The sequence below is a fragment of the Anabrus simplex genome, chromosome 1 (assembly GCF_040414725.1).
Source record: "Anabrus simplex isolate iqAnaSimp1 chromosome 1, ASM4041472v1, whole genome shotgun sequence".
NCBI classification, from domain to species: domain Eukaryota; kingdom Metazoa; phylum Arthropoda; class Insecta; order Orthoptera; family Tettigoniidae; genus Anabrus; species Anabrus simplex.
Window position 1 is genome coordinate 87060210 of NC_090265.1, and position 25318 is coordinate 87085527.

The following is a 25318-nucleotide window of genomic DNA, read 5'->3' on the forward strand; positions in this document are numbered from 1 at the left end:
TTACACATCAGAATAACAGGGTTTTTTTACAAGTTGATTTACGTTACAGCGACATAGATAGGTCTAATGGCAACGATGGGACAAGAACGAGCTAGGAGTGGGAAGGAAGCGGCTATGGCCTTAATTAAGGTACAGCCTGGTGTGAAAATGGTAAACCACGGAAAACCATCTTCAGGGCTGCCGACAGTGGGGTTCGAACTCACTATCTCTTAAGCGACTGCAGCTATCGAGCTCGGCGAGAATAACAAGTACCATGAATATATAGGACTTGCAATTTATTAATAAATATTAGTTAATTTATTTAATTTTTATTAAGACAAAATGACTTGTTCAGGCAACACACGTAGCTGTTTCTTCGCTACAGGTTAGGTCTTCTTCACACCTACAAAATGTATAGTATATGTTTATGAGGTCGACCGTCTCATCGTTCGGGTAGTATAGAGTTGTGTTCGTTGGATCATGTCCCCGAGGTCTACAGGAACGACCCTCCTTCAACAGTGGCTGGCACATGGGATAGCTGTAGCGAGTGTGACCTGCAACAGAGAAGGTACACCGTAGTTAGCTCAATAACAAAACATAATTCTACACATCAGAGACAGCATCGATGATTGGAGTGAGGTTATTCATTAAATAAGATGAGAGATAATCAAAACTGACTTTCAAATCACGGAATTTCGAATGAAACAAAAAACAAGCAAACAAACTTATAAATTTACGGGACTGTCGATATCTGGAGTATAGTTTCAGGAACTTCAGTGGTACGTGACTTCTCATTTTAAAAATCGTCTGAAGTAGGATTATGAACAAAACAATACCCATTACCTTGCATAATTACTCAGAATGCCCCTCTAACGGCCGAAAATTAATCAATGGTTTGTTACTTGCAAGTTTAGACTCGCCAGTAGCGTTAGGCTGCTGTTATGAAACATCACGCTTCTACTAGAGCTTTCAAATCGAAGTATTGATTTTCAAAAGTTCTCGAATGCATTATATTCAGTTCTGTCCGTCACTAATCACAAGCATATTGGAAAGAAAAAATATGAACAAAACTCCAGTAATGTCCATTATCAAATCAATATACTTTATTTGCAACTGCGGTGTCTACCTCGGTGGCAAATGATACACAAAAATACATCGTTCTCAACAACTTAATTTTCAATTAAAAATGAAAAAAGTCATTTTCTTAAAATACAGCATTATACAATTTAGATTACCAAGTTTTCTATTAAACACACAGCTCATCCTTAATACATTGTTTTATATTATTTACAAAATTCTACTCATAATATCTTCTGTACTTACACACATAATCAGCTCATATACAATGTGTGGAATCACATCAAAAATAACATAAAACTGCCATAAGATTTAAATTTACATTGCTTTAAAGTCAATTTTTGTACCTAGTGTGTATAACGTTAAATGCTACTAGCTAGTGGATGCTTTCACGCTTGTTCTCGAAAGTTGACTATATGCCAGTCTGAGCGAGTTCTTTACAAGCCATGGAGTTCTCTGTAGGTGAAGACTTACTTTTATATGAAAATAGTTTTCCGAAATCTAGATATTTGCATAGACGAAGCTATTCAGTGCACCCGATTTATGAAAATCGACGTGAACTCGGTAATTCCATCATTTGTATACAATGTTTAGACGACGAAAAAAAATTTATCGAACGACGCCAGTTACATTTTACCATATTTTATATAGTATAAAGGACCTTATTACAAGGCACAGAAAAACATTCCATTTCCGCAGAAGAAAAACGTGTAATAACAGTGAGGTAAGGACATTGATGAAATTAATATATTCTGGAATATAATATAATATAATATAATATAATATAATATAATATAATATAATATAATATAATATAATATAATATAATATAATATAATATAATATAATATAATATAATATAATGTAATATAATATAATATAATATTTTATTTCATAATTATTATAAAATGTTTAAATTTGGGAGGAATGGAATGAAATCAAATTGTCCTCGTGTATTAATTTTCCCAATCCATGATTACCACTCTTCTGACAAGCTTCAGCTGGCGCGAGGAAACCGACTACAGACCGTTTCATTCGCTTTACTGGCGCTAGATGGTGCCAGCTCGTGCGTGATAAAATGAAAATTTCAAACGCTTCAACACTGGGCAATGTTTGTAAAATAAAGTGCTAACTGGAGCTAGCTAGCGCTAGCTCACGAGGGTAGCCGCTAGTGCTTTCGTAACCGCAGCCTTATAACTTAACAATGTTGACCCTCGAAGATCACACAAGGGAAGCCGTTTGTGTTATCGGAGCTCTAGCTTTTGCTTCCAACATAAAATGAGAAATTGTTCAAGACTTCCAAAATATTATTTACTACGTACTACCTTTTTTTTGTCTTAAAAGGTTCCTGACTTCTGCTAGACTCCTATTTTCACTCGTGATTAGGGTTTTAAGGTAACAAATTCGTTTCACATTCTTCAATTTTATCGGAGCCAATTTTGATGTCTTTTACAGAGGTTTGCCGGGAATTTCATAATGTCATTGTTTTAGTTTCCTTTGCATTAATTTTGGAGGTACCGAGCTCGATAGCTGCAGTCGCTTAAGTGCGGGCGGTATCCAGTATTCGGGAGATAGCAGGTTCGAACCCCACTGTCGGCAGCCCTGAAAATGGTATTCCGTGGTTTCCCATTTTCACACCAGGCAAATGCTGGGGCTGTACCTTAATTAAGGCCACGGCCGCTTCCTTCCCACTCCTAGCCCTTTCCTATCCCATCGTCGCCACAAGACCTTTCTGTGTGGGAGTGACGTAAAGTCATTAGCAAAAAAAAAAATTAAAAAATTGGAGGTTCCACTTACCTCAGCATTTCTTATATTGAATACATGTTTGGAAACTTATTATCACCACTCAGTGTCTACTCATCTTATAGGCCCTATATTAAAGAGATGTCCACAATGCCTTCGAGCCATGAAACGCCTTAAAAATAAGTAAGTTTAGATAGAAGTATTTGTACCATGGAATGGCTCTGAAACGCGTTGTGAAGTATAACATCCAATAAAAAATTATGACTGGTAACTTTTTCTCCTCCTCTGTAGTGAAATGGTTAGCGTGATTACCTGCCACTCCACACGCCCGGGTTCGATTCCTGACTCTGCTACGAAATTTGAAAAATTGTACGAGGGCTGGAACGGGGTCCACTCAGCCTCTGGAGGTCAACTAAATAGAGGGGGTGTGGGGGTCAATTTCCTTCTCAGCCATCCTCGACGTGGTTTTCCGTTTCCCACTTCTCCTCCTGGAAAATGCCGGGATGGTACCTAACTTAAGGCCACGGCCGCTTCCTTCCCTCTTCCTTGTCCATCCCTTCCAATCTTATCCCCCAACAAATCCCCTGTTCAGCATAGCAGGTGAGGCCCACTTGCGCGAGGTACTGGTCCTCCTCCTCAGTTGTATGCACCGTCCCAAAGTCTTACACTCCAGGACACTGCTCTTGAGGCGGTAGAGGTGGGATTGCTCGCTGTGTCCGAGGGAAAAACCAGCCCTGGAGGGTAAATTTGCTTGTTAAAAGTAACTGGTAGACCTGTGTTGCTCCACAGCAGTGGTTATAATTAGGTCAGATAACTCGTCTTGATATCCCTGTCGAAATCATATCGTTTTGCCTTCTCTTTTCCACATTTTTGTTCTGTCCTCAGCCCTAAGGCTGTTGGATCCTAAACAGCTCCGCCATCACGTGTCATAGATGGCCTAAACATCTCTGAAGAGGCGTATTAGGGAAATGAGGAGTGATGTAGTTTCTCGTTGCTTTCCTCGCCGAGCCAGAAGTTGCTATAGGATATCAGTCTGGCAAGCCCACTGAAATGCATGCATCAACCAACCCTATGAGCAACATTTTCACACCATTCATAGCAGGGACTGGCTGCATAAGGAATGGCATTACTAGCATCAATCCTACCTCAGTCACTTTCATATTGTGAAAGCCAAGGATAAGACTGAGACAGGTCAATGAAAGTAAAAAAAAAATGTTTCTCTAGCTTATACCAGAAGACACAGTGCACAGTAAACACGGTCTCCCCAGCTAAGGCATTCAACAGTTTTATGAACATTTAATACCGGTACATACTAATTAATCCATTCGTAATGTAGTTTATGACTAGAGCCCGGATTTTTATTTATTAATAGGTTAGAATGCAAACTTACTGAAGCGAGTTGCAAGAATAGTCTACCTTCAAAACCATTGTGCTATGGGGATTTCATAGACATTAGGGGTAAGATCCATCAACCCCCCCCCCCTTTAATTTATGTTACTCTTACTACGCTATGGCAAAGCGGGTGGCCGACACTTCCTACTAACCAAATTAGTTTGCAATCTAACCTATTACCGGGCGAGTTGGCCGTGCGTGCAGAGGCGCGCGGCTGTGAGCTTGCATCCGGGAGATAGTAGGTTCGAATCCCACTATCGGCAGCCCTGAAGATGGTTTTCCGTGGTTTCCCATTTTCACACCAGGCAAATGCTGGGGCTGTACCTTAATTAAGGCCACGGCCGCTCCCTTCCAACTCCTAGGCCTTTCCTATCCCATCGTCGCCATAAGACCTATCTGTGTCGGTGCGACGTAAAGCCGCTAGCAAAAAATCTAACCTATTACTGCATAAAAATCCGGGCTTTATTTATAACACTTATTTCCATTCAATATTCTGTGTGCTTCGACCATTCAGGCGTATCTGGATCTTCAAACGATCTTGCCCGAGACAGTGCAACATACAATTGGCCGGAACTGAATACTGGTTCGTTTAAGTAGACACCCACTTTTTCAAGAGTTTGTCCCTGTGCTTTATTACTGGTAATGGTCATACAGAAGGCTAGTCGACTTGGTACTTTCCCATCAGCTCGATGTCTTCTATTAGCAGCATGCAAGTTATTAAGAAAGTTCTGCCATCTGTTGATTATATCTAGAAGGTGGTGAAGGTCAGAGAATCAAAGAGTATATAGCATAGAATAATATTTTTCCATGATGAGAAGAAGTGTAGTAATCAAACATGGTCGCATGCGATGGCATTACTAAGGATGAAAATAACATATATATCAGAATATTAATGAAAGTGTTAGTCGCTTAGCAACATGCTAAGTACAGAATGTATTCCGGGTTCGGGTATACCTTCGCCTGCAATTATTGGAATGACCATTTAATGATTTGATTTTATGATTACTCAAAGTTGTCTGAACTTAGAGACCTATCAGTGCCTCATGATTTACCGGCAGGTAATTCCGGGGAGAATAAAACAAAAATTAAGCAAATCGGTGTTTTTTTAGTAAACTCTTCTAATATATAGACAATTTTATAGGCTTTACGTTCCCAGTTCCACCAACTACTTTTAAGATTTTCAGAAACGCCGTGGTACCAGAATTTAGTCCCGCAGGAATGCTCTTACGTGCCAGTAAATCTACTGACATGAGGCTGGCGTATTTGAACACCTTCAAATACCACCGGACTGAGCCAGGATCGAACCTCCCAAGTTCAGAAGGCCAGCGCCTCAACCGTCTGAGCCACTCACCCCGGCGTTTTGCTTGGTTAACGTCGTTCTAACACATCGAAGGTTTTCGGTGACGGAAGGATGGTAAAGGGCTAGGATTGGGAAGGTAGCGGCCGTGGTCTTAATTAAGGTACAGCCCCAGTGTTTGCCTGGCGTAAAAATGAAACCACGGAAAAAACATCTTTAAGTCTGCCTACGGTGGTATTCGAGTCCACTATCTCCTGAATGCAAGCCCACAGCTGCGCGACCCTAACCGCACGCCCAACTCGCTCTGTAGGTAACAAATTAAATTATTCAGAAAATATCTGTATTTTTGTTCGACAATACCGACAACTTTCACTTTATGATTCGATCTTTGCCGTATCTATTGTTATCGTTGAAATTGTTCCCTGAACAAGTACATCGTTGTTGTGTTTACGCCCAGCGACACTTACAAGTAATAGCTTCAGCACGATCTGCGGTCACCTTGACGTTTATTTACCATAACCTGCAGCTGCATACTAATTTCCATTATGTAATAACAACTCATGTTTCTGTATGCTGTTTCAGTTACCAATTTTTATATAAGTAATTTCCAAGACTAAAATGATGTCAGTAGCGAAGAAGTCTAAGAGGTTTGAACGCCAGATAGTAAATACGAAAGTGAAACAAGTTCACCATTGCAAGTATTTAGAATGTGCATTCTTCAAGCCCGTTTCCGTGGCTCAGGCAGCAGCGCACCGGCCTCTCACTGCTGGGTTCCTTGGTTCAAATCCCGGTCACCCCATGTGAGATTCGTGCTGGACAAAGCGGAGGCAGGACAAGATTTTCTCCGGGTACTCCGGTTTTCCCTCCCATTTTTCATTCATGCAACTCTCTCCATTATCATTTCGTATGTCAGTCATTAATCATTGCCCCAGGAAAGTGCAATAGGCTTCGGCAGCCAGCGCTAGATACGTGCTTCATTCATTTCGTTCCTGACCCTGTTGAAACTCGAAAGGCGGTGGTGATTATTGTTTGAAGAGGAAGTACAACTAGGCAACCATCTTCTGAAACTAGAAACAGGCTATGGATTTTCATTTTTTTATTTTCATTATCCCAGCATGATGATGTACTACGTGAAATTGAATCAAGCTCCTAAAAGTTAATACAGTGAACTCGCAGTTCCAATCACAGTTGTTCTGCCAGAAAATGAGAGAGCTATCCGACGAAGGCACCTTTACATCGGTCTGCTTTCTGACTGCCTTCGCTGAACGGGCGTGAAAACAGGGTGGACTAGGAATATTTCATTCATAAATTAGAAGTACCAGACCTAAAATTAACGAAAATGATTCTGGAATTGAGGAGGTAAAGGCTGAATTAGGAATAAAATAAACATGTTTTATGAAGCTATACGCTTAAACTAGCCTCGTGGTGCAGTCACATGAAGGGAATTGAGAATGACAAGTTACCTAGGGCAATACAGGAATCGTCAATGGAGGTTAAGAGAAGTAGAGGAAGGTCAAGACGACGGTGATGAGAATCAATTTATAATTATTTAAGGATGTGACGTGTAGAACTAAACGAGGCCACGGAGTTAGTTGGCAGAAGAGGATTGTGGAAGCACTTACTTAATTCGCAAAGGCTTGCAGACTGAACGCTGAAAGGCATAATAGTCTACAATTAATATACATGCATGTAAATACATTTCTTCAATTTCTCGTTTTGTTGTTACTAGTCACGATATCCATCTTCTAAAAGAAAGGATAAGGGAGTCGTAAATGTCATGATTAACGTTTCGAAATCTGTCAAAATGGGATAGCCATTCCTTGAATATCATCTTAAAATATCAATTAGTCACCACTGATCTAATATTAGGGCTTTCACCAAGTTGGCATATTCCCCCTCAAATCTTTACCTATACTTCTATGGGATGGTTTCAAAAATGTTGGAAATTTTTCGAATATCTCCGCTGCTAAATTATTCCAATTCGTAAATGATTCGTCTTCATATAAACGAATTTTTGCCCCTATTTATTCTCTTGAATATCACACTTATTTTGCGATCGATGACCTCGATGTTAGGCCCCTTTAAACAACAATCATCAACATGATCATCACATTTATTTTCATATTTTGATATATCCTACTTTTGAAAACTCCATTCAAACTTATAAGTCTATTAAAGTCATTCCACCCCATCAATTCACTGGCAGCTCAGAATACACCACTTTGTCGAGAAACTCGCCTCCTTACTCCAAAGTTTTCCCAGCCTGAAATTTGCAACAAATTCGTAACACTACCCCCTTTGCCGGAAATCACCCAGACAAATCGCTCTGCCCTCGTTTGGACCTTTTCCATTTCCTGAATCCTGGTGAGATTCACATGCCCTGGAACCATACTCGAATTGTGGTCCTACCAGAGACTTATACGCCCCCTCCTTCACACCCATAACCCTAAATGATCTCATAACCATACGAAGAGATCTGTAACCTTTATTTACAATCCCATTAATGTGATTACCCTAATGAAGAGATTTCTTTATATTAACACCTAGGTTCTTACAGTGATCCCTATGGGGTACTTCCACTCCATCAACATTATAATTTGAAGTCAGAGAATGTTTCTTCTTGGTGAAATTTTCAGCCTGTCTTTTCACTCCGTTTAGTATTCTCTGCTGTCCATCTCCAGTCTTGCATAGATCAATAGCGATATAACCATTGAGACCTTCTGAATCTTAAATTTCTACTATGTCTTGCTGAAATTGTACAAATTGAGCCTGATTGGAATAACCTTTCCTAAACCCGACCTGTCTTAATCAGTCTTCTTATTCTTTTCCTACCGCTATTCCCTCACCTGTGGGGTCGCGGGTGCGAACTGCGTCGCACATGTGGATTGGGCCCTGTTTTACGGTCGGATGCCTTCTTGACGCCAACCCTATATGGGGGGATGTAATCACTATTGCGTGTTTCTGCGGTGGTGGGTAGTGTAGTGTGTTATGTGAATATGAATAGGAGAGTGTTGGGACGGACACAAACACCCAGTCCCCGAGCCAGAAGAATTAATCAGAAGCGATTAAAGTCCCCGACCCGGCCGGGAATCAAACCCGGGACCCTCTGAACCGAAGGCAAGTACGCTAACCGGTTATGTAGACGAAAGGTATCGACGAAATGTCACTGTAATATTTGCCCAAAATGGAATATAACAATTCTTTTTACTCAAATAAAGTGTAAAATCTGCGGTAAATTAAGAAATAGTATGAAATATTTTACTTTCAGGGAATAATATGGATACATACTCGTACCGTACGACCTTACAACTATTTTTTCTGCTACGTTGCAGCACTTGCGTATGTGTTTTGTTTGTCTAACACTTTCGTGTGTGATGTCTTTGCTCACTGAAGTTGTTTGAATTAATTAGGTGTCGTTTTCTTCGTGTTGCTTATTCGTTTTTTGCCCTAACTCATTCATTAAATGATATATTTATTGGTCCAGGGATCATGCTATTTTCCTTTCAACAAACAAGTAATATATTTTATTGGTCCAGGGATCATGCTATTTTGCTGTTTGAACTGCCCGCGCTAGTTATATGGACAAAGACAATGACAATTCACAGACATAGCACTCCCACTCGTCGGTGAAAACCGTGGACCTCAAGAAAGAAACAAAAGACGGCACGAGCAGCGGAATATAACATAAAAGAGTCCTGTCTACGGCCCGTAAGTACGTATACATATTTCTCTAGATATTTCTCTAGTAACGACAGTATATCTTAATTTACCGCGGATTTTTCACTTTATTGGTGCAAAAGCAATTATTATGTTCCATTTGGGACAAATATTACAGTGACATTTCGTCGATACCTTTGGTCTATATAACAACGCTGATCATTCAGCTAACGAGTCGGACTTTTATATTAAATCAGTAATTTCGCATAAATGTATAATTTAATCAGAAGGGATGTTTCCCCGATCCCTATGTTCTCCCGAATGAGAACGGATACTAAAATTAAGAAAATAAATAAAATTAGCTCATTGGCTTAGTTTCTGGCTTCTCACATAGAACTGCAGAGGTTCAAATTCCGGTCTATTCTAGGTTGAGATTTCTATGTCAAAAATCACATAACGTCAGGAAGGGCATCCGGTCTTAAATCCCCGGCCAAAATCAAAATGATGATGGGTGGTTCCAGCGACGCCAGAAATAACTTGAGAAAACCATCTTCAGGGCTGCCGATGGTGCGATTCGACCCCACCTTCTCCCGAATGCAAGCACACAGCTCCCCAGTAACCGATACAAGTTATAAATTTCTAACTTGAATTTGTTCTCAGAAAATGTTCCTCGTATGTTGAATGATTAAGCATTTCGTGTCCCATTATAAATACGATTACTTCAAGGATCTAGGCTACTCTAGCATCGTGTACAGAAGACGAGTAGATACATGCAGTAGGACTCCTTATTTTAGTTATAATTATTAATTATTCTTTACTCACCTACTACACAGCAGTGGCCTGGTTCACAGTCGTCGCTGTTCACACAACCGATGTTTAAGGTCAAATGACGGTACCGCGCCATCACCTCAACTAGGAGCACAGCCAACACAACTGCGACAACGAAGGGCCGCAACATATCCCGAGCCTGGAAATGAAACATAGATTTTTTCATCCCAGAATGGTATACAGTACACGGAGAGAGCTTTGAACAGCGCTTTCTAATAGGTCAAGAAGAACTATATGCAGAAATCTGAACCAATTTTATCTTTCTCGTAAAATCGCCGAATAGACCTGTGGCACCAATTCCAAAATCTTGAATATTAAGGGGAATTCTAACAACGAATACAAATATGCTGCTGACTATAATGATGTTGATTATAGTGATGATAGGCAACTCTAACCAGGACATCAACTCAACAGAGAATTGGGGAAGAAACTTCTGTTGACCAACACAATCAGCATAGCGCTTAAATAGTAACTTTGCTCATATAGGGTGTGTCATAACTGTTACGGAGGTATCCGCGGTAGTTAGAGGTGAAAGAAGGTGCGGGCAGGAATAGGTCTCAACTACAAAATTTAAGTTAATTTAAAACTTTACTAAAGGTTATATTTTCAAAGCTTAACAATGACATAGAATTTGTAAACTTAACAAGTCAACAACAAGCCAAAATCAGGTACAAAGAAATCACAAGATTTAGGGGGTTATTACAAGATCTGGGCTTCGAGCCCCAAATATAATTTCTGAGCTCTCAGCTCACAATAACAAGGTACCAAAGGGCAGAACACCCTTAATTACATGGAGCATTAGCTCCCAACTTTACATCTCAAGCCTCTCTAAGGCACTTTTACCACAACACTGTCCGACTCGTTGGCTGAATGGTCAGCGTACTGGCCTTCTGTTCAGAGGGTCCCGGGTTCGATTCCCGGCCGGGTCGGGGATTTTAACCTCCATTGATTAATTCCAGTGGCCCGGGGGCTGGGTGTTTGTGCTGTCCCCAACATCCCTGCAACGCACACACCACACATAACACTATCCTCCACCACAATAACACGCAGTTACCTACACATGGCAGATGCCGCCCACCCTCATCGGAGGGTCTGCCTTACAAGGGCTGCACTCGGCTAGAAATAGCCACACGAAATTAAATTAACCACAACACTATAAAGAGCTGTCCCGCTCTCGATCTTTCAAGCCTATAAAGGCGATAACGGACTCTTAGACAACCTGCCATCAAGGCATAATAAAGAAACAGGGGTATATTGTACCCAATCTACTGGGCCTTCGCAGGAAGGAAACCAAACGGGTTAAGTAAATGGCCCAAAATACAAAATTGAATGGAGGCGATAACTTGCACTCCTACACCAAGTTTTGTCTAAAACCTATGTGGCGCTAGGCCGATCATACAGGGGCTAATCCCAAGCTAGGGAGGTGACACGTATGAGAAAACTTTACTACATTAAAGAAGAGAAGAACGGTTATGAAAACGTAGTCACCTCCTTTTCAAAAATGAAGGGGAGTTCGGGAGGGTGAAGCACTCTGTATCCCCGCTTTACAGATTTGTAATTTATAGATAGACAGAAAAGAATTTACATTTTAAAAAGGTAGGTTACATACGAAAGGTTTCGAACCCTCCCCGAGAGTTAAACTGCTCAGCTAGCAAGAAATGAAGATGTTAACAGGCCATTACCTTGTAGATGAACTGCTGCTTGAAGAAAGAGGCGCTTCCCGCCCCCTGCTACATATTCACACACTAAGAAGGATGTTACAGAAGTGGCACCGAGACAAGAGAATCAGCAGTTTATATACCCTCGTGGAACATTCGAGACCTTTCATGAATGATAACAACCCGCCCACAAACTTTTATTGGCCAACAGCAGAAACTAATACACAAGACGAGGAAGAAACATCTCATTGGTGGGAAATTAATTACGTAAATTCATGATTGGTTACATTCAAAACGGGCGGAAAGAAAGGATTTATATTGCCAACCCACAAACCACAGAACCAAAATTTAGTAAAAATAAAACGTAGGAATACTCTATTTCTTCAAGAAAGTTCATTCCATTGCACCAGAGTGTGTTACCATAGTTTTGGGTAGCGACATCTGTTAGAGAATGTTCAAACTTCTTGATACGGAGCAAACAAACACAAATCAAAATAGACACAGTTAAGAACACTTCAAAATTACCAAATTTACAGTAGTGACATCTTCCGAGAAACCATTGAGTTAATACAGTTTGTTAAAGTTCAGGCTTTCTCCTGTAAAGGAGTTTTTCAACTGGCGCAATATTTAAATTTGCGGGGTCGGGGTGTACCAACTGGTACAGACCCCCCCTCCCAAAAGTCCTTCCAAGGGGTGACACCGAAGAAAACAAAAACTTTTGTTTTAAAACAAAGTCCCCGTTTTTTTGTTTTGTTTTTTGCAGATTGGATGAAGAAAAATTTAGCTGAGAAAATACCAATTTTTCAGTAGTCAGAGATCTCTTAATAGGTTTGATATTGGTGGGTGCGACTAGATTAAGTCCAGTTTAAACCTTAGTAGTAGATTTTGATGAAAGGTCTCTATGTTTGTAGTAGTTGAATTCAAAAAAACACTTTAATTCTTGAAAGCAATTTTTTTTGTGGTCCACCAAAGGTTGATTTGAAGCAAAAAAATATTAATCGTAGAAATAAGGTCTCCATGTAGCTGAAGAAGAACCTCAGCTGTTGATTAAATTTGACGGCCAGACCAGCCGCCGCTGCTAGTGTCCAGAGCAGGCCGCTCGGACCCCTCAAGTACTCTGAGATACACTTCTCCCGCTACTATGAGAGGGGTAGTGGTGGTGAAGCACGCCGCACATGCGACGATTGTTTACAGTACGCGGGTAGTTTGCAGGAGGTGCGCCGCACATCAGCCTTGGCCGGAAGGAGGACTCAGGCTCGCCGTACACTGGTTGACCTCACTGGAGTGGAGTGGGCCCGTACCCCACCTCAGTGGCAGTACGGCGCCGCACGGCTGCGGGGGCACTGAAACATTAAGATCTCGGCGGCAGAATTTTGTTGGACCTTAATGGTTTTAGGGTACATTCTTTGTGGTGAGGTTGAGGGGCCAGCGGCGTGGAAGTTTTCATTTCATTTAAATTAGCCACTGGTGTGGTTCAGCAGGAGACGGGAGCGTGGTAATGGCCGTATGGAGAGGACAGCAGAGTAACCTCAAGGAAGGTTTCACAATATTTATACAAGGCAGATTCAACCACATGTAAAAATATAAGGGGCAGAAGGCCTAAAAATGAAATTAAAAATATAACCTCCAGGTTCTTACAAAATTATAAAGACCAAGTTAGCACGGAAATTACACAGGTTTCACCTGCGATAGGTGAACCCTAAATATCCTCTCGGTGGCTGGATTGCTTAGTAACAACGTCACCGGAGTAAGGAAATCTAAAATGACGCACGGCCCATGAAATCTGGGGGCAAGCTTGCCCGCGGGAACAAAATTCTTGACCATAACCTGGTCGCCTACCTTCAAATTGGTGGGTCTCCGTCCACGATCATATCTTTCCCTAACCTTTTCATGAGAAACCTTAAGGTTGGCCTTAGCCTTCTTCCAAAGCTCTTTAATGTTATCAGGATCTATTGTCTCAGGTAGAAAATCACTCAGAGACCAAAGGTTAGAGAGCGGCGTGTTTGGAACAAACTTGAACATCAAAGAAGCTGGAGTAAATTTATGGGATTCATGAACGACCGAATTCAAAGCGAAAGCTAACCAATGCAGGGACGTGTCCCACCTAGAATGATCGTCGTGATGATAAACAATAAGAGCCGACCTCAAATTACGATTGACCCGTTCAGCTAGAGATGGTTGAGGATAATAAGCAGAAGTTGTCACATGAGATATGGACAGATCAAAACAGAATTTACGGAAATGTTTGGAAGTGAAAGCTTTAGCATTGTCGGACACAATATATTGACACGGACCAAAAGAAGCAAAAATGTAATTTAAACAGGAAATAGTGGACTGAGCGGTAGCCAGCTTATTCGGAAATAACCAAGAAAATCTAGTAAAGCCATCTACACACACAAGGATGAACTTGTTGGCATTCCCCTTTGACTGGGGGAAGGGTCCTACGTAGTCGATGTAAAGACGTTCCATGGGGCGCGACGCTTGATGAGAAGACAAAAGCCCTTGCTTAGTGGCCATGGTGGGTTTACTAAGCCAACAAGATTTACAAGCTGTAACTAGTTCACGAATTTCACCGTCCATACCTTTCCAAATGAACATCTCTCGGATCTTTTCACGGGTTTTGAAGATACCTAAATGCCCCCCTAATGGGGTCTCATGATAGTACTTGAAGATCATGGGCACAAGAACGGCTGGGACCACCACTTTCATCTTATTATCATGCCTCGACGGGCAACATAAAACACCATTCCTCAATACATAAGGGACGACATGTTCCCCAGAAGAAAGGGTTTCCATGATCGGAGCCAGCGTCGGATCTTCACGTTGATATTTTTCAATATCCATAAAGAGCATGGGAGCATCTGTTAGATAGGCATTGACCTCAGGTAGTATGAACTCGGGATGTGAAGAACTATCAACCAGTTCATGGGTCTCTACATCATTGGAAAACATACAGCTTAGTCCGTCTGCCACAACATTTTCAGTACCTCTGATATGCCTAACATCAAACTGGAAGGCAGAAATCCTGATGGCCCAGCGGGCTATACGACCCGTACGACGCGGCCTAGCTAAGACCCAACTTAAGGCTTGGTTATCTGTCTCCAAGACGAATTTGACATGGAGAGTTGCTATAGCAGCCCCTGTGTATAAAGGAAAGGGTGATAGACATAAAGCTGAAAATTACAGGCCAGTAAGTTTGACATGCATTGTATGTAAGCTTTGGGAAGGCATTCTTTCTGATTATATTAGACATGTTTGTGAAATTAATAACTGGTTCGATAGAAGGCAATTCGGTTTTAGGAAAGGTTATTCCACTGAAGCTCAACTTGTAGGATTCCAACAAGATGTAGCAGATATCTTGGATTCTGGAGGTCAAATGGATTGTATCGCGATTGACCTGTCTAAAGCATCTGATAGGGTGGATCATGGGAGACTACTGGCAAAAATGGGTGCAATTGGACTAGACAAAAGAGTGACTGAATGGGTTGCTCTATTTATAGAAAATAGCTCTCAGAGAATTAGAGTAGGTGAAGCTTTATCTGACCCTGTAATAATTAAGAGGGGAATTCCTCAAGGCAGTATTATCGGACCTTTATGTTTTCTTATATATATAAATGACTAGTTGATGTACCCGTGCTTTGCTACGGGATTCTCAGAAAGACTGACTTTGTGGTTTTCCTAACTGAAATCGACATAGGTCATTACAAAAACGTAAGTATGAATGTAGCGATTAAAAGCAATGTTATCATATAAAATACTCGATCAAATGGAAAGCCGTACGTTTAATCACTTTTAATGAACAGTTCTGCGGTTAGATTGTGGTGCCAATTTAATAGTCCAAAGTTCCAGAGCTGGGATGACCAGGCCGCAGATTGCCATGAACACTCATCTGCCATTATTCCGCTAAATATGCACGCTGTTCATTCCAATCAGTGCCTCAGAGTAGGGATTGAATAGCCCGAATGCTATGATGATCCAGTGTGTTACGTACCAGTAGTATCAGAAAATTTATAAACCAGGGAACTGGCATGCTAAAGAAGAAAGTTATCTAACTCCCCAGCTACTTCACATCAATATTCAGGTAGGCTGTTACACTCTGTACGACTGGGCGAGTTGACCGTGTGGTTTGCGGTGCGCAGCTGTGAGCTTGCATCCGAGGGATAGTGGATTTGAGCCCCATTGTAGGCAGCGCTGAAGATGGTATTCCGTGGTTCCCACTTTCAAAGCAGTAAAATGATGGGCCTGTACCTTAATTAAGGCCTAAGGCACTCCTAGCCCTTTCCTATCCCATCGTCGCCATAAAACCTATCTATGTCGGTGCGACGTAAATCAAATAAAAAATACTCTTTACGCAGCAGTAATCCTATCTACCGGGGATGAGGGGCAACAGAAGACACAAAGCACATCACGACAAACAATGGTCAATGTAATGTTATTGTTGATCAATGTTATGAGCTTTCTATATTGTAGGCCTACACATTTAGTTTTCTTTCGACTCTGTGATTTGTGAAATATTTTATACCGTAAACTGTAGTTTCTTATTCTCCGATTTTACATACCGATTTTCATTAAATACTCTTTACCCATTTTCTCGTTACTCGGTTGGTTGGTCATGCATTTCAGTGGGCTTGGCAGACTGATATGTAATGGCAAATTCTGGCTCGGTGAGGAAAGCAACGGGAAACTACCTCACTCCTCATTTCCCTAGTACGCCTCTTCTGTGATGCCTAGGCCATCTACGACAGCTGATGGCAGAGCTGTTGAGGATCCAACCAGCCTTCGGGCTGAGGACTAAACATACACATACATAACCTTAGTTATGTAGCATTCATCGATTACACCTCTAATAAGAAATATTTGAGAATTACATTTTAGGCCTTCGCCTAAACTACCATTTCACTGACTGTGAATAAAATAATTTACAGCCTAGACTATATTGACTTATTTCCTGACTTTGCATACCGATTTTCATCAAGATAGGACTACTAATAACAATATCTGAAAATTAAATTTTAGGCCTTCCCCTAAACTACCATTTTTCTCAGCGTGAATACAATTATTGACAGCTTAGAATGTAGCAATTTATTCCCCAACTTTGCTTACCCATTTTCTTTAAAATACGACCACTAATAAATAGTTGAGAATTCAATTTTAGGCCTTCCCCTAAACTACCATTTCACTCAGCGCGAGTAAAATGATTTATAGCCTAGATTGTAGAGGCTCATCCCCCTACTTCACATACCGATTTTCATTAAATTCTCTTCAACCGTTTTCTCGTGGTGCGTGTACAGACAGACAGACAGACAGACAGACAGACAGACAGACAGACAGACAGACAGACAGACAGACAGACAGACAGACAGACAGACAGACAGACAGACAGACAGACAGAAATAACGGAAAAGTAAAAAGTACATTTTCTTGTTACTATGGACATGACCGATACAGAAATACCATTATTTTCAAATTCGGAGCAATGAACAGACAAAACTCTTATTTTATATATATGGATATGAGTAAAGGAATGGAATCGGAGGTAAGGCTTTTTGCGGATGATGTTATTCTCTATAGAGGATAAATAAAGTACAAGCTTGTGAGCAACTGCAACGTGACCTCGAAAATGTTGTGAGATGGACAGCAGGGGTTAAAAGTCAGGTTGTGAGTTTCACAAATAGGAAAAGTCCTCTCAGTTTTAATTACTGCATTGATGGGGTGAAGGTTCCTGTTGGGGATCATTGTAAGTATCTAGTTGTTAATATAAGGAAAGATCTTCATTGGGGTAATCACATAAATGGGATTGTAAATAAAGGGTACAGATCTCTGCACATGGTTATGAGGGTGTTTAGGGGTTGTAGTAAGGATGTAAAGGAGAGGGCATATAAGTCTCTGGTAAGACCCCAACTAGAGTATGGTTCCAGTGTATGGGACCCTCACCAGGATTACCTGATTCAAGAACAGGAAAAAATCCAAAGAAATTTTTTTTTTTGCTAGGGGCTTTACGTCGCACCGACACAGATAGGTCTTATGGCGACGATGGGATGGGAAAGGCCTAGGAGTTGGAAGGAAGCGGCCGTGGCCTTAATTAAGGTACAGCCCCAGCATTTGCCTGGTGTGAAAATGGGAAACCACGGAAAACCATCTTCAGGGCTGCCGATAGTGGGATTCGAACCTACTATCTCCCGGATGCAAGCTCACAGCTGCGCGCCTCTACGCGCACGGCCAACTCGCCCGGTAATCCAAAGAAAAGCAGCTCGATTTGTCCTGGGTGATTTCCGACAAAAGAGTAGCGTTACAAAAAATGTTGCAATGTTTGGGTTGGGAAGAATTGAGAGAAAGAAGAAGAGCTGCTCGACTAAGAGGTATGTTCCGAGCAGCGGAGAGATGGCGTGAAATGACATTAGTAGACGAATAAGTTTGAATGGCGTTTATAAAAGTAGGAAAGATCACAATATGAAGATAAAGTTGAAATTCAAGAGGACAAACTGGGGCAAATATTCATTTATAGGAAAGGTAGTTAGGGATTGGAATAACTTACCAAGGGAGATGTTCAATAAATTTCCAATTTCTTTGAAATAATTTAGGAAAAGGCTAGGAAAGCAACAGATAGGGAATCTGCCACCTGGACGACTGCCCTAAATGCAGATCAGTATTGATTGATTGATTGATTGATTGATTGATTGATTGATTGATTGATTGAATTTGACATGTTCCAGATAGAGACGGAACTTTTCTAAAGCAAATAAGACAGCCAAACCTTCAAGCTCATAGATGGAATACTTGGCTTCTTGAGCCGATAGAGTCCTAGATGCATAGGCAATGGATCGCCTCCCTAGTTCAGTCCCTTGAAGAAGGACTGCTGCCATCGCCGACGACGACGCGTCGGTTTGGACGATGAATTTCTTAGAGAAACCAGGCATAGCAAGAACAGGGGCATTACAGAGAGCTAATTTAAGATCTTCAAAAACGGCTTGTTGAGAAGGTCCCCACACAAATTTGATGCCTTTCCTACGAAGTAAGTTCAAGGGCGCCACTCTATTGGCGAACTTTTGAATAAATTTCCTGAAGAAATTCACCATACCAATGAACCTAGCAATACCTTTGATGTCCTTGGGAGGCTTGAAATCACGGATGGCCTGTGTTCTAGAGTGATCGACTGCAACACCATCGGGCGACACAATATGCCCTAGGAATGACATGGAAGGTTTAGCGAAAGCTACTTTGGACAGCTTAACTGTTAACCCTGTCTTCCGAAGGCGATTAAGAACCTCTTTTAGATGATCAAGGTGTTCCTCAAAGGTCTCAGAAAATACGACGACATCATCCAGATAATGATACAAGTACTCAAATTTGATGTCGGAGAAGACCCAATCTAGCAGTCTTGTAAGCACAGCTGCTCCCGTGGGGAGCCCGAAAGGCACGCGGTTGTATTCGTACAAGTTCCAATCTGTGGCAAAAGCTGTCAGGTGTTTGGATTCCTCTGCTAGCGGTATCTGGTTATAAGCCTGATTGAGGTCCAAGATGATGAAGAACTTAGCTGTACGAAACCAGGAAAAGCAAGAATGAAGGTCGGGAAGGGGCACAGATTGTAACACCACCTTCCGATTGAGAGCCCTATAATCAATCACAGGCCTGAAGCCACCTTGGGGCTTCGGGGTTAGAAAAATAGGCGAAGAATACGCCGACTTAGAGGGCCGAATAATACCATCCTTCAACATCTGATCTATGATTTCCTTCAAAGCTTCCATTTGAGGTGGAGATAGCCTATAAGGTGGAAAACGGACAGAAATCGAATCCGTAACCTCAATCTTGTATTCGATAAGGTCAGTAAGACCAAGAGTATCAGAGAAAACCTCTGGAAACGACTGACACAACTTACGAATACTCTCTGCCTGCTCCTCAGGGAGATGTCTAAGGTCTAACAACATCTCATCCTGGGTAGGCGAAACAGATGAACACGACACAGAATTACATTTTAATAAGGGAATTTTACAACTTGAAGCAAATTTGAACGTGCATGACTTGCTCAGAAGATCGAGCACTAGACCAGTATGGGACATGAAGTCAGCTCCCAATATAATGGGGCAAGACAAGTGCTTTGCCACAAACAGTTTAACCTTCCAAGTAAATTTAGTAATACGAATTTTGGCATATAAAGAACCTAAAATTTCTAATGGAGAAGAATTAGCCGAAACATATTGAACTGAAGACGAGCAATAGTCAGGAAGTTTACAAACAGATTTCAATTTCGAATACCATTCATACGAAATAATGGAACATACACTACCAGAGTCTAATAGGGCGGTTACAGGTTCATTATTCAATTCAATCTTAAGAAATGGAACAGGTGCGGGGGTATCCGCCGCAATCCTAAGACATTCTTTAGGGCCTTCAAAAGATGAATTCGAAAACTGAGTTTTTCTTGGGAACTCGGCAGTTTTACTTGGGGCTGAGCCTCGGAAAGAAGAGTTAGTCGACTCAGCCGAAGCCATTAGTCACTTGTTATTATTGGCATTGGTGGAAGTTGCACCAGAAGTTGAGCAGGAGTGGGTGCTATTCGAATTTGGGCAATTCTTGGCGATATGGGAAAACGCGCCGCATTTAAAACAGCCTTGAGATGACCCTGCTCCATTCCTTGTCCCACTAGACTTGATCAATGGACATTTATTGCGAAGATGGTCAGGTGACCCGCAAGCATAACATTTACGGGGTGTGACGGGTCGGCGAGATGGAGGCCGAAAACTACTAGAGGATGGAGGGGGTTCTTTCGCGACACGCAAGGTATCGGCATATCTAACTCCTTCGGCTGAGACAGCCATAGCCTCTAACTCGGCAAAAGTTTGCGGACGCGACGCAAAACACAAGTATGATCGGTATGATGGAGAAATACCTTCCACAATGACCTGTACAATCTGATCTTCAAGGAAGTGAAGGGCAAACACCCTGGTATATAATTTAATATCTTGGATGAAATCAGCAAGATTCTCATCCATACACTGTACACGGTAGTAGTACTTTTGTATTAATGATGACCTTGCCCTAGCCGGAATGAAATTTGCCAATAAATGGGCGTGGAAGTCTTCTATCGATGATTGTTCAGCAATGGCTCTTACTATTTTGTCTGAGAGGACACCAATGGAATAAGGGTAAATTATCTGAAGGATTTGACACGGAGAAAGAGAAAAACTAGGACATGACCTTGGAATTCAACTAAAAACCTTAAGAAAGCAATGACATCAGTTGTGGAGTTAACAGAAAACTTGGAAATACCTCTAAGTAACATAGCTAATGGACGGGGCAAACTGCTGAAACCAGGTGACATAGTAGGAAGGGGCCTAAGTGGTGGAGAAGCAGATTCCAAAGGTGCATTATTCAACACAAAGGGTGGAATGGATGTGCGACGAACGGACTCAGCTCCTAATGGAACAGAAGTTTGTTGGACTTCTACAGATTTTGTACTGTCTTCCCCGGTGGGAGCATGCTCCCCGCTGACAATGTTCACCCCCATGGGCGGATCAGTTTTGGGGGCCGTTGCTCCAGTTAACAATTGGCTAACTTTACCTGACAATTTAGAAATGTTTTCGATAAGAGCACTAGACTCTTTCCCCTGAACATCACTCAACTTAAGAGACAATAGATCGTGAAATCTATTATAAAAATGGAAAAGTCTAGCTTGTACACGCTTAAGTTGATTTGGTGATGGATCATTTTCTTCAAAAAATCTAACTACGGACGCTAGTTCCGTAGTATTGTCAGTGATCTTGGAGAGAGAGTCATCAATCTCTTTCTCACCCAAAGTTGGGATGGAAACAGGCAATTCAAAGCAATCTTTGAGCTTCGAGGTATCGGCCGCAACCGTGCCTCCAGATTGCACATTTCTAATTGTTAATTCATAAATCAATTCCTCCTTGCGCAAATAGCCGGGATGGAGGACATCGCGAGGGCCGGGCATGATAACAGAACTTAACAAATTTGGAAATTAAGAAAAAGAAAAACCAGCGACTGAGAAAATTGTTAGAGTTCAAAACAAAGTAAGTCTTAGCCGTCAGAAGGGGCTAAATTGAGACCCATTCAACCCCGCTCTGCTACCACTTGTTACGGAGGTATCCGTGGTAGTTAGAGGTGAAAGAAGGTGCCGGCAGGAATAGGTCTCAACTACAAAATTTAAGTTAATTTAAAACTTTACCAAAGGTTATATTTTCAAAGCTTAACAATGACATAGAATTTGTAAACTTAACAAGTCAACAACAAGCCAAAATCAGGTACAAAGAAATCACAAGATTTAGGGGGTTATTACAAGATCTGAGCTTCGAGCCCCAAATATAATTTCTGAGCTCTCAGCTCACAATAACAAGGTACCAAAGGGCAGAACACCCTTAATTACATGGTGCATTAGCTCCCAACTTTACATCTCAAGCCTCTCTAAGGCACTTTTACCACAACACTGTAAAGAGCTGTCCCGCTCTCGATCTTTCAAGCCTATGAAGGCAATAACGGACTCTTAGACAACCTGCCATCAAGGCATAATAAAGAAACAGGGGTATATTGTACCCAATCTACTGGGCCTTCGCAGGAAGGAAACCAAACGGGTTAAGTAAATGGCCCAAAATACAAAATTGAATGGAGGCGATAACTTGCACTCCTACACCAAGTTTTGTCTAAAACCTATGTGGCGCTAGGCCGATCATACAGGGGCTAATCCCAAGCTAGGGAGGTGACACGTATGAGAAAACTTTACTACATTAAAGAAGAGAAGAACGGTTATGAAAACGTAGTCACCTCCTTTTCAAAAATGAAGGGGAGTTCGAGAGGGTGAAGCACTCTGTATCCCCGCTTTACAGATTTGTAACTTATAGATAGACAGAAAAGAATTTACATTTTAAAAAGGTAGGTTACATACGAAAGGTTTCGAACCCTCCCCGAGAGTTAAACTGCTCAGCTAGCAAGAAATGAAGATGTTAACAGGCCATTACCTTGTAGATAAACTGCTGCTTGAAGAAAGAGGCGCTTCCCGCCCCCCTGCTACATATTCACACACTAAGAAGGATGTTACAGAAGTGGCACCGAGACAAGAGAATTAGCAGTTTATATACCCTCGTGGAACATTCGAGACCTTTCATGAATGATAACAACCCGCCCACAAACTTTTATTGGCCAACAGCAAAAACTAATACACAAGACGAGGAAGAAACACCTCATTGGTGGAAAATTAATTACGTAAATTCATGATTGGTTGCATTCAAAACGGGCGGAAAGAAAGGATTTATATTGCCAACTCACAAACCACAGAAAAAAAAAATTAGTAAAAATAAAACGTAGGAATACTATATTTCTTCAAGAAAGTTCATTCCATTGCACCAGAGTGTGTTACCATAGTTTTGGGTAGCGACATCTGTTAGAGAATGTTCAAACTTCTTGATACGGAACAAACAAACACAAATCAAAATAGACACAGTTCAGAACACTTCAAAATTACCAAATTTACAGTAGTGACATCTTCCGAGAAATCGTTGAGTTAATACAGTTTGTTAAAATTCAGGCTTTCTCCTGTAGAGGAGTTTTTCAACTGGCGCAATATTTAAATTTGCGGGCTCGGGGTGTACCAACTGGTACAATAACTATACCGACAAAAGAAATCAGGGACGCTCTTCGTGTTATCTTAATCTGCAATCGGATTGGCAGAGAAAATATTTCTTTTCGAGAACATGAGGTTACTTCCGGGAGCGAGATTCAAACTGATGGATTTGCCATATTTGCTATGCCAAAGATCCAGCCGCTGCCTTTTGCTGTGCGTCAGAGGAAGGAAAGGAAGGGAGGAGAAATGGGAAGTAGAACACATCACACATCCTGAACAGAGTGCAAAGGTCACTACTACACCATTGTGAACTGTGGATCGAAGAAGGTCGGGTGCATATTGAGCATCTACTGTAATAAAACCATTGGGCATATTGTTTCCTTCGATCAGTATTTCATTCCATTACACAATAGTGGAGCGGTTGCGTTGCATCTTCGAGCGTGTTAAATAAATAATGTTGAATAATACAGATCAGATGAGAGGAGAGACGATTTGGTGCATTCCTTGACTAACAAGTGTGTCTTAATTAAACTGTGTTCTTGTACTGTGTGTGTAGTTACAGTGTTTTAATAAACGAATTGGGGATGTTGTTTGTAAGAAACAAGGATAATCTTGTGCGAGTCGAACGAGGTAACTTGTGCATATGCGCGGAGCGTTATCTCTGTCTCCAACATATACCCCACTTGTCCTCCCGCCCCTTCTCTTCCCTGAAGCACGAAAGCAGCTTGTGCTCCGGCATAGAAAATACGGCGAGTTCGTCAATTTGAATCGCGAGTCCAGAAGTAATTAATCTCATTTTCTCGAAAAGAAGAACTTTCGCCAATTAGAATCGCGCGCCCGGAAGTAACAAAGTAACCTCATTTTCTCGAAAAGGAAAACTTTCGTCAATTAGAATCGCGCGCCCAGAAGTAACAAAGTAACCTCATTTTCTCGAAAGGGAAATCTTTCGTCAATTAGAATCGCGCGTCCGGAAGTAACAAAGTAACCTCATTTTCTCGAAAAGGAAATCTTTCGTCAATTAGAATCGCGCGCCCGGAAGTAACAAAGTAACCTCATTTTCTCGAAAAGGAAAACTTTCGTCAATTAGAATCGCGCGCCCGGAAATAACCAATTAACCTTTTTTCTCGAAAAGAAAATCTTTCGTCAATTAGAATGGCGCGTCCGGAAGTAACAAAGTAACCTCATTTTCTCGAAAAGGAAAACTTTCGTCAATTAGAATCGCGCGGCTGGAAGTAACCAGTTAACCTTTTTTCTCGAACAGAAAAACTTTCGTCAATTAGAATCGCGCGTCCGGAAGTAACAAAGTAACCTCATTTTCTCGAAAAGGAAACCTTTCGTCAGTTAGAATCGCGCGCCCGGAAGTAACAAAGTAGCCTCATTTTCTTGAAAAGGAAAACTTTCGTCAATTAGAATCGCGCGCCCGGAAGTAACCAATTAACCTTTTTTCTCGAACAGAAAAACTTTCGACAATTAGAATCGCGCGTCCGGAAGTAACAAAGTAACCTCATTTTCTCGAAAAGGAAATCTTTCGTCAATTAGAATCGCGCGCCCGGAAGTAACAAAGTAACCTCATTTTCTCGAAAAGGAAAACTTTCGTCAATTAGAATCGCGCGCCCGGAAGTAACCAAGTAACCTTTTTTCTCGAAAAGAAAAACTTTCGTCAATTAGAATCGGGCGCTCGGAAGTAACAAAGTTACCTCATTTTCTCGAAAAGGAAAACTTTCGTCAATTAGAATCACGCGTTCGGAAGTAACAAAGTAACCTCATTTTCTCGAAAAGGAAAACTTTCGTCATTTAGAATCGTGCGCTCGGAAGTAACAAAGTTACCTCATTTTCTCGAAAAGGAAAACTTTCGTCAATTAGAATCACGCGTTCGGAAGTAACAAAGTAACCTCATTTTCTCGAAAAGAAAAATGTTCTCCTCCAATCCGATTGCACCTTCGTTCTTAACATAAAATGAAGAGCATCTCTGATTTTTTTTTTGTCAGTATAGTTATGACACACCTTGTATATGGGGTTGTTTCACAAAAAATGCGCTTAAAGTAAACAGGAGATTGGTGATGCTCTACTGGGCATTTTAAGATAGGGGACTTATGATTTGAGAAGCCAGCTTTA

At 41.3% G+C, this 25318-nt stretch overlaps 1 protein-coding gene across 2 annotated transcripts in view; it reads right to left on the reverse strand.

The window, feature by feature from the left end:
• Nucleotides 1–292: 292 nt before the first annotated feature.
• Nucleotides 293–25318, reverse strand: part of LOC136861652 (astakine) — a 52407-nt gene continuing 27381 nt past the window's right edge. For both annotated transcript variants that reach the window (XR_010859049.2, XM_067138836.2), the window contains exons 2-3: nt 9968–10112; nt 293–533 (exon numbers count right to left, since the gene is read on the reverse strand). Coding sequence is in view for 1 of the 2 variants with exons in the window: in XM_067138836.2 (XP_066994937.2) it covers nt 331–533; nt 9968–10112 (348 nt within the window). In the remaining variant the exon portion in view is untranslated. The remainder of the gene's footprint in view (nt 534–9967; nt 10113–25318) is intronic.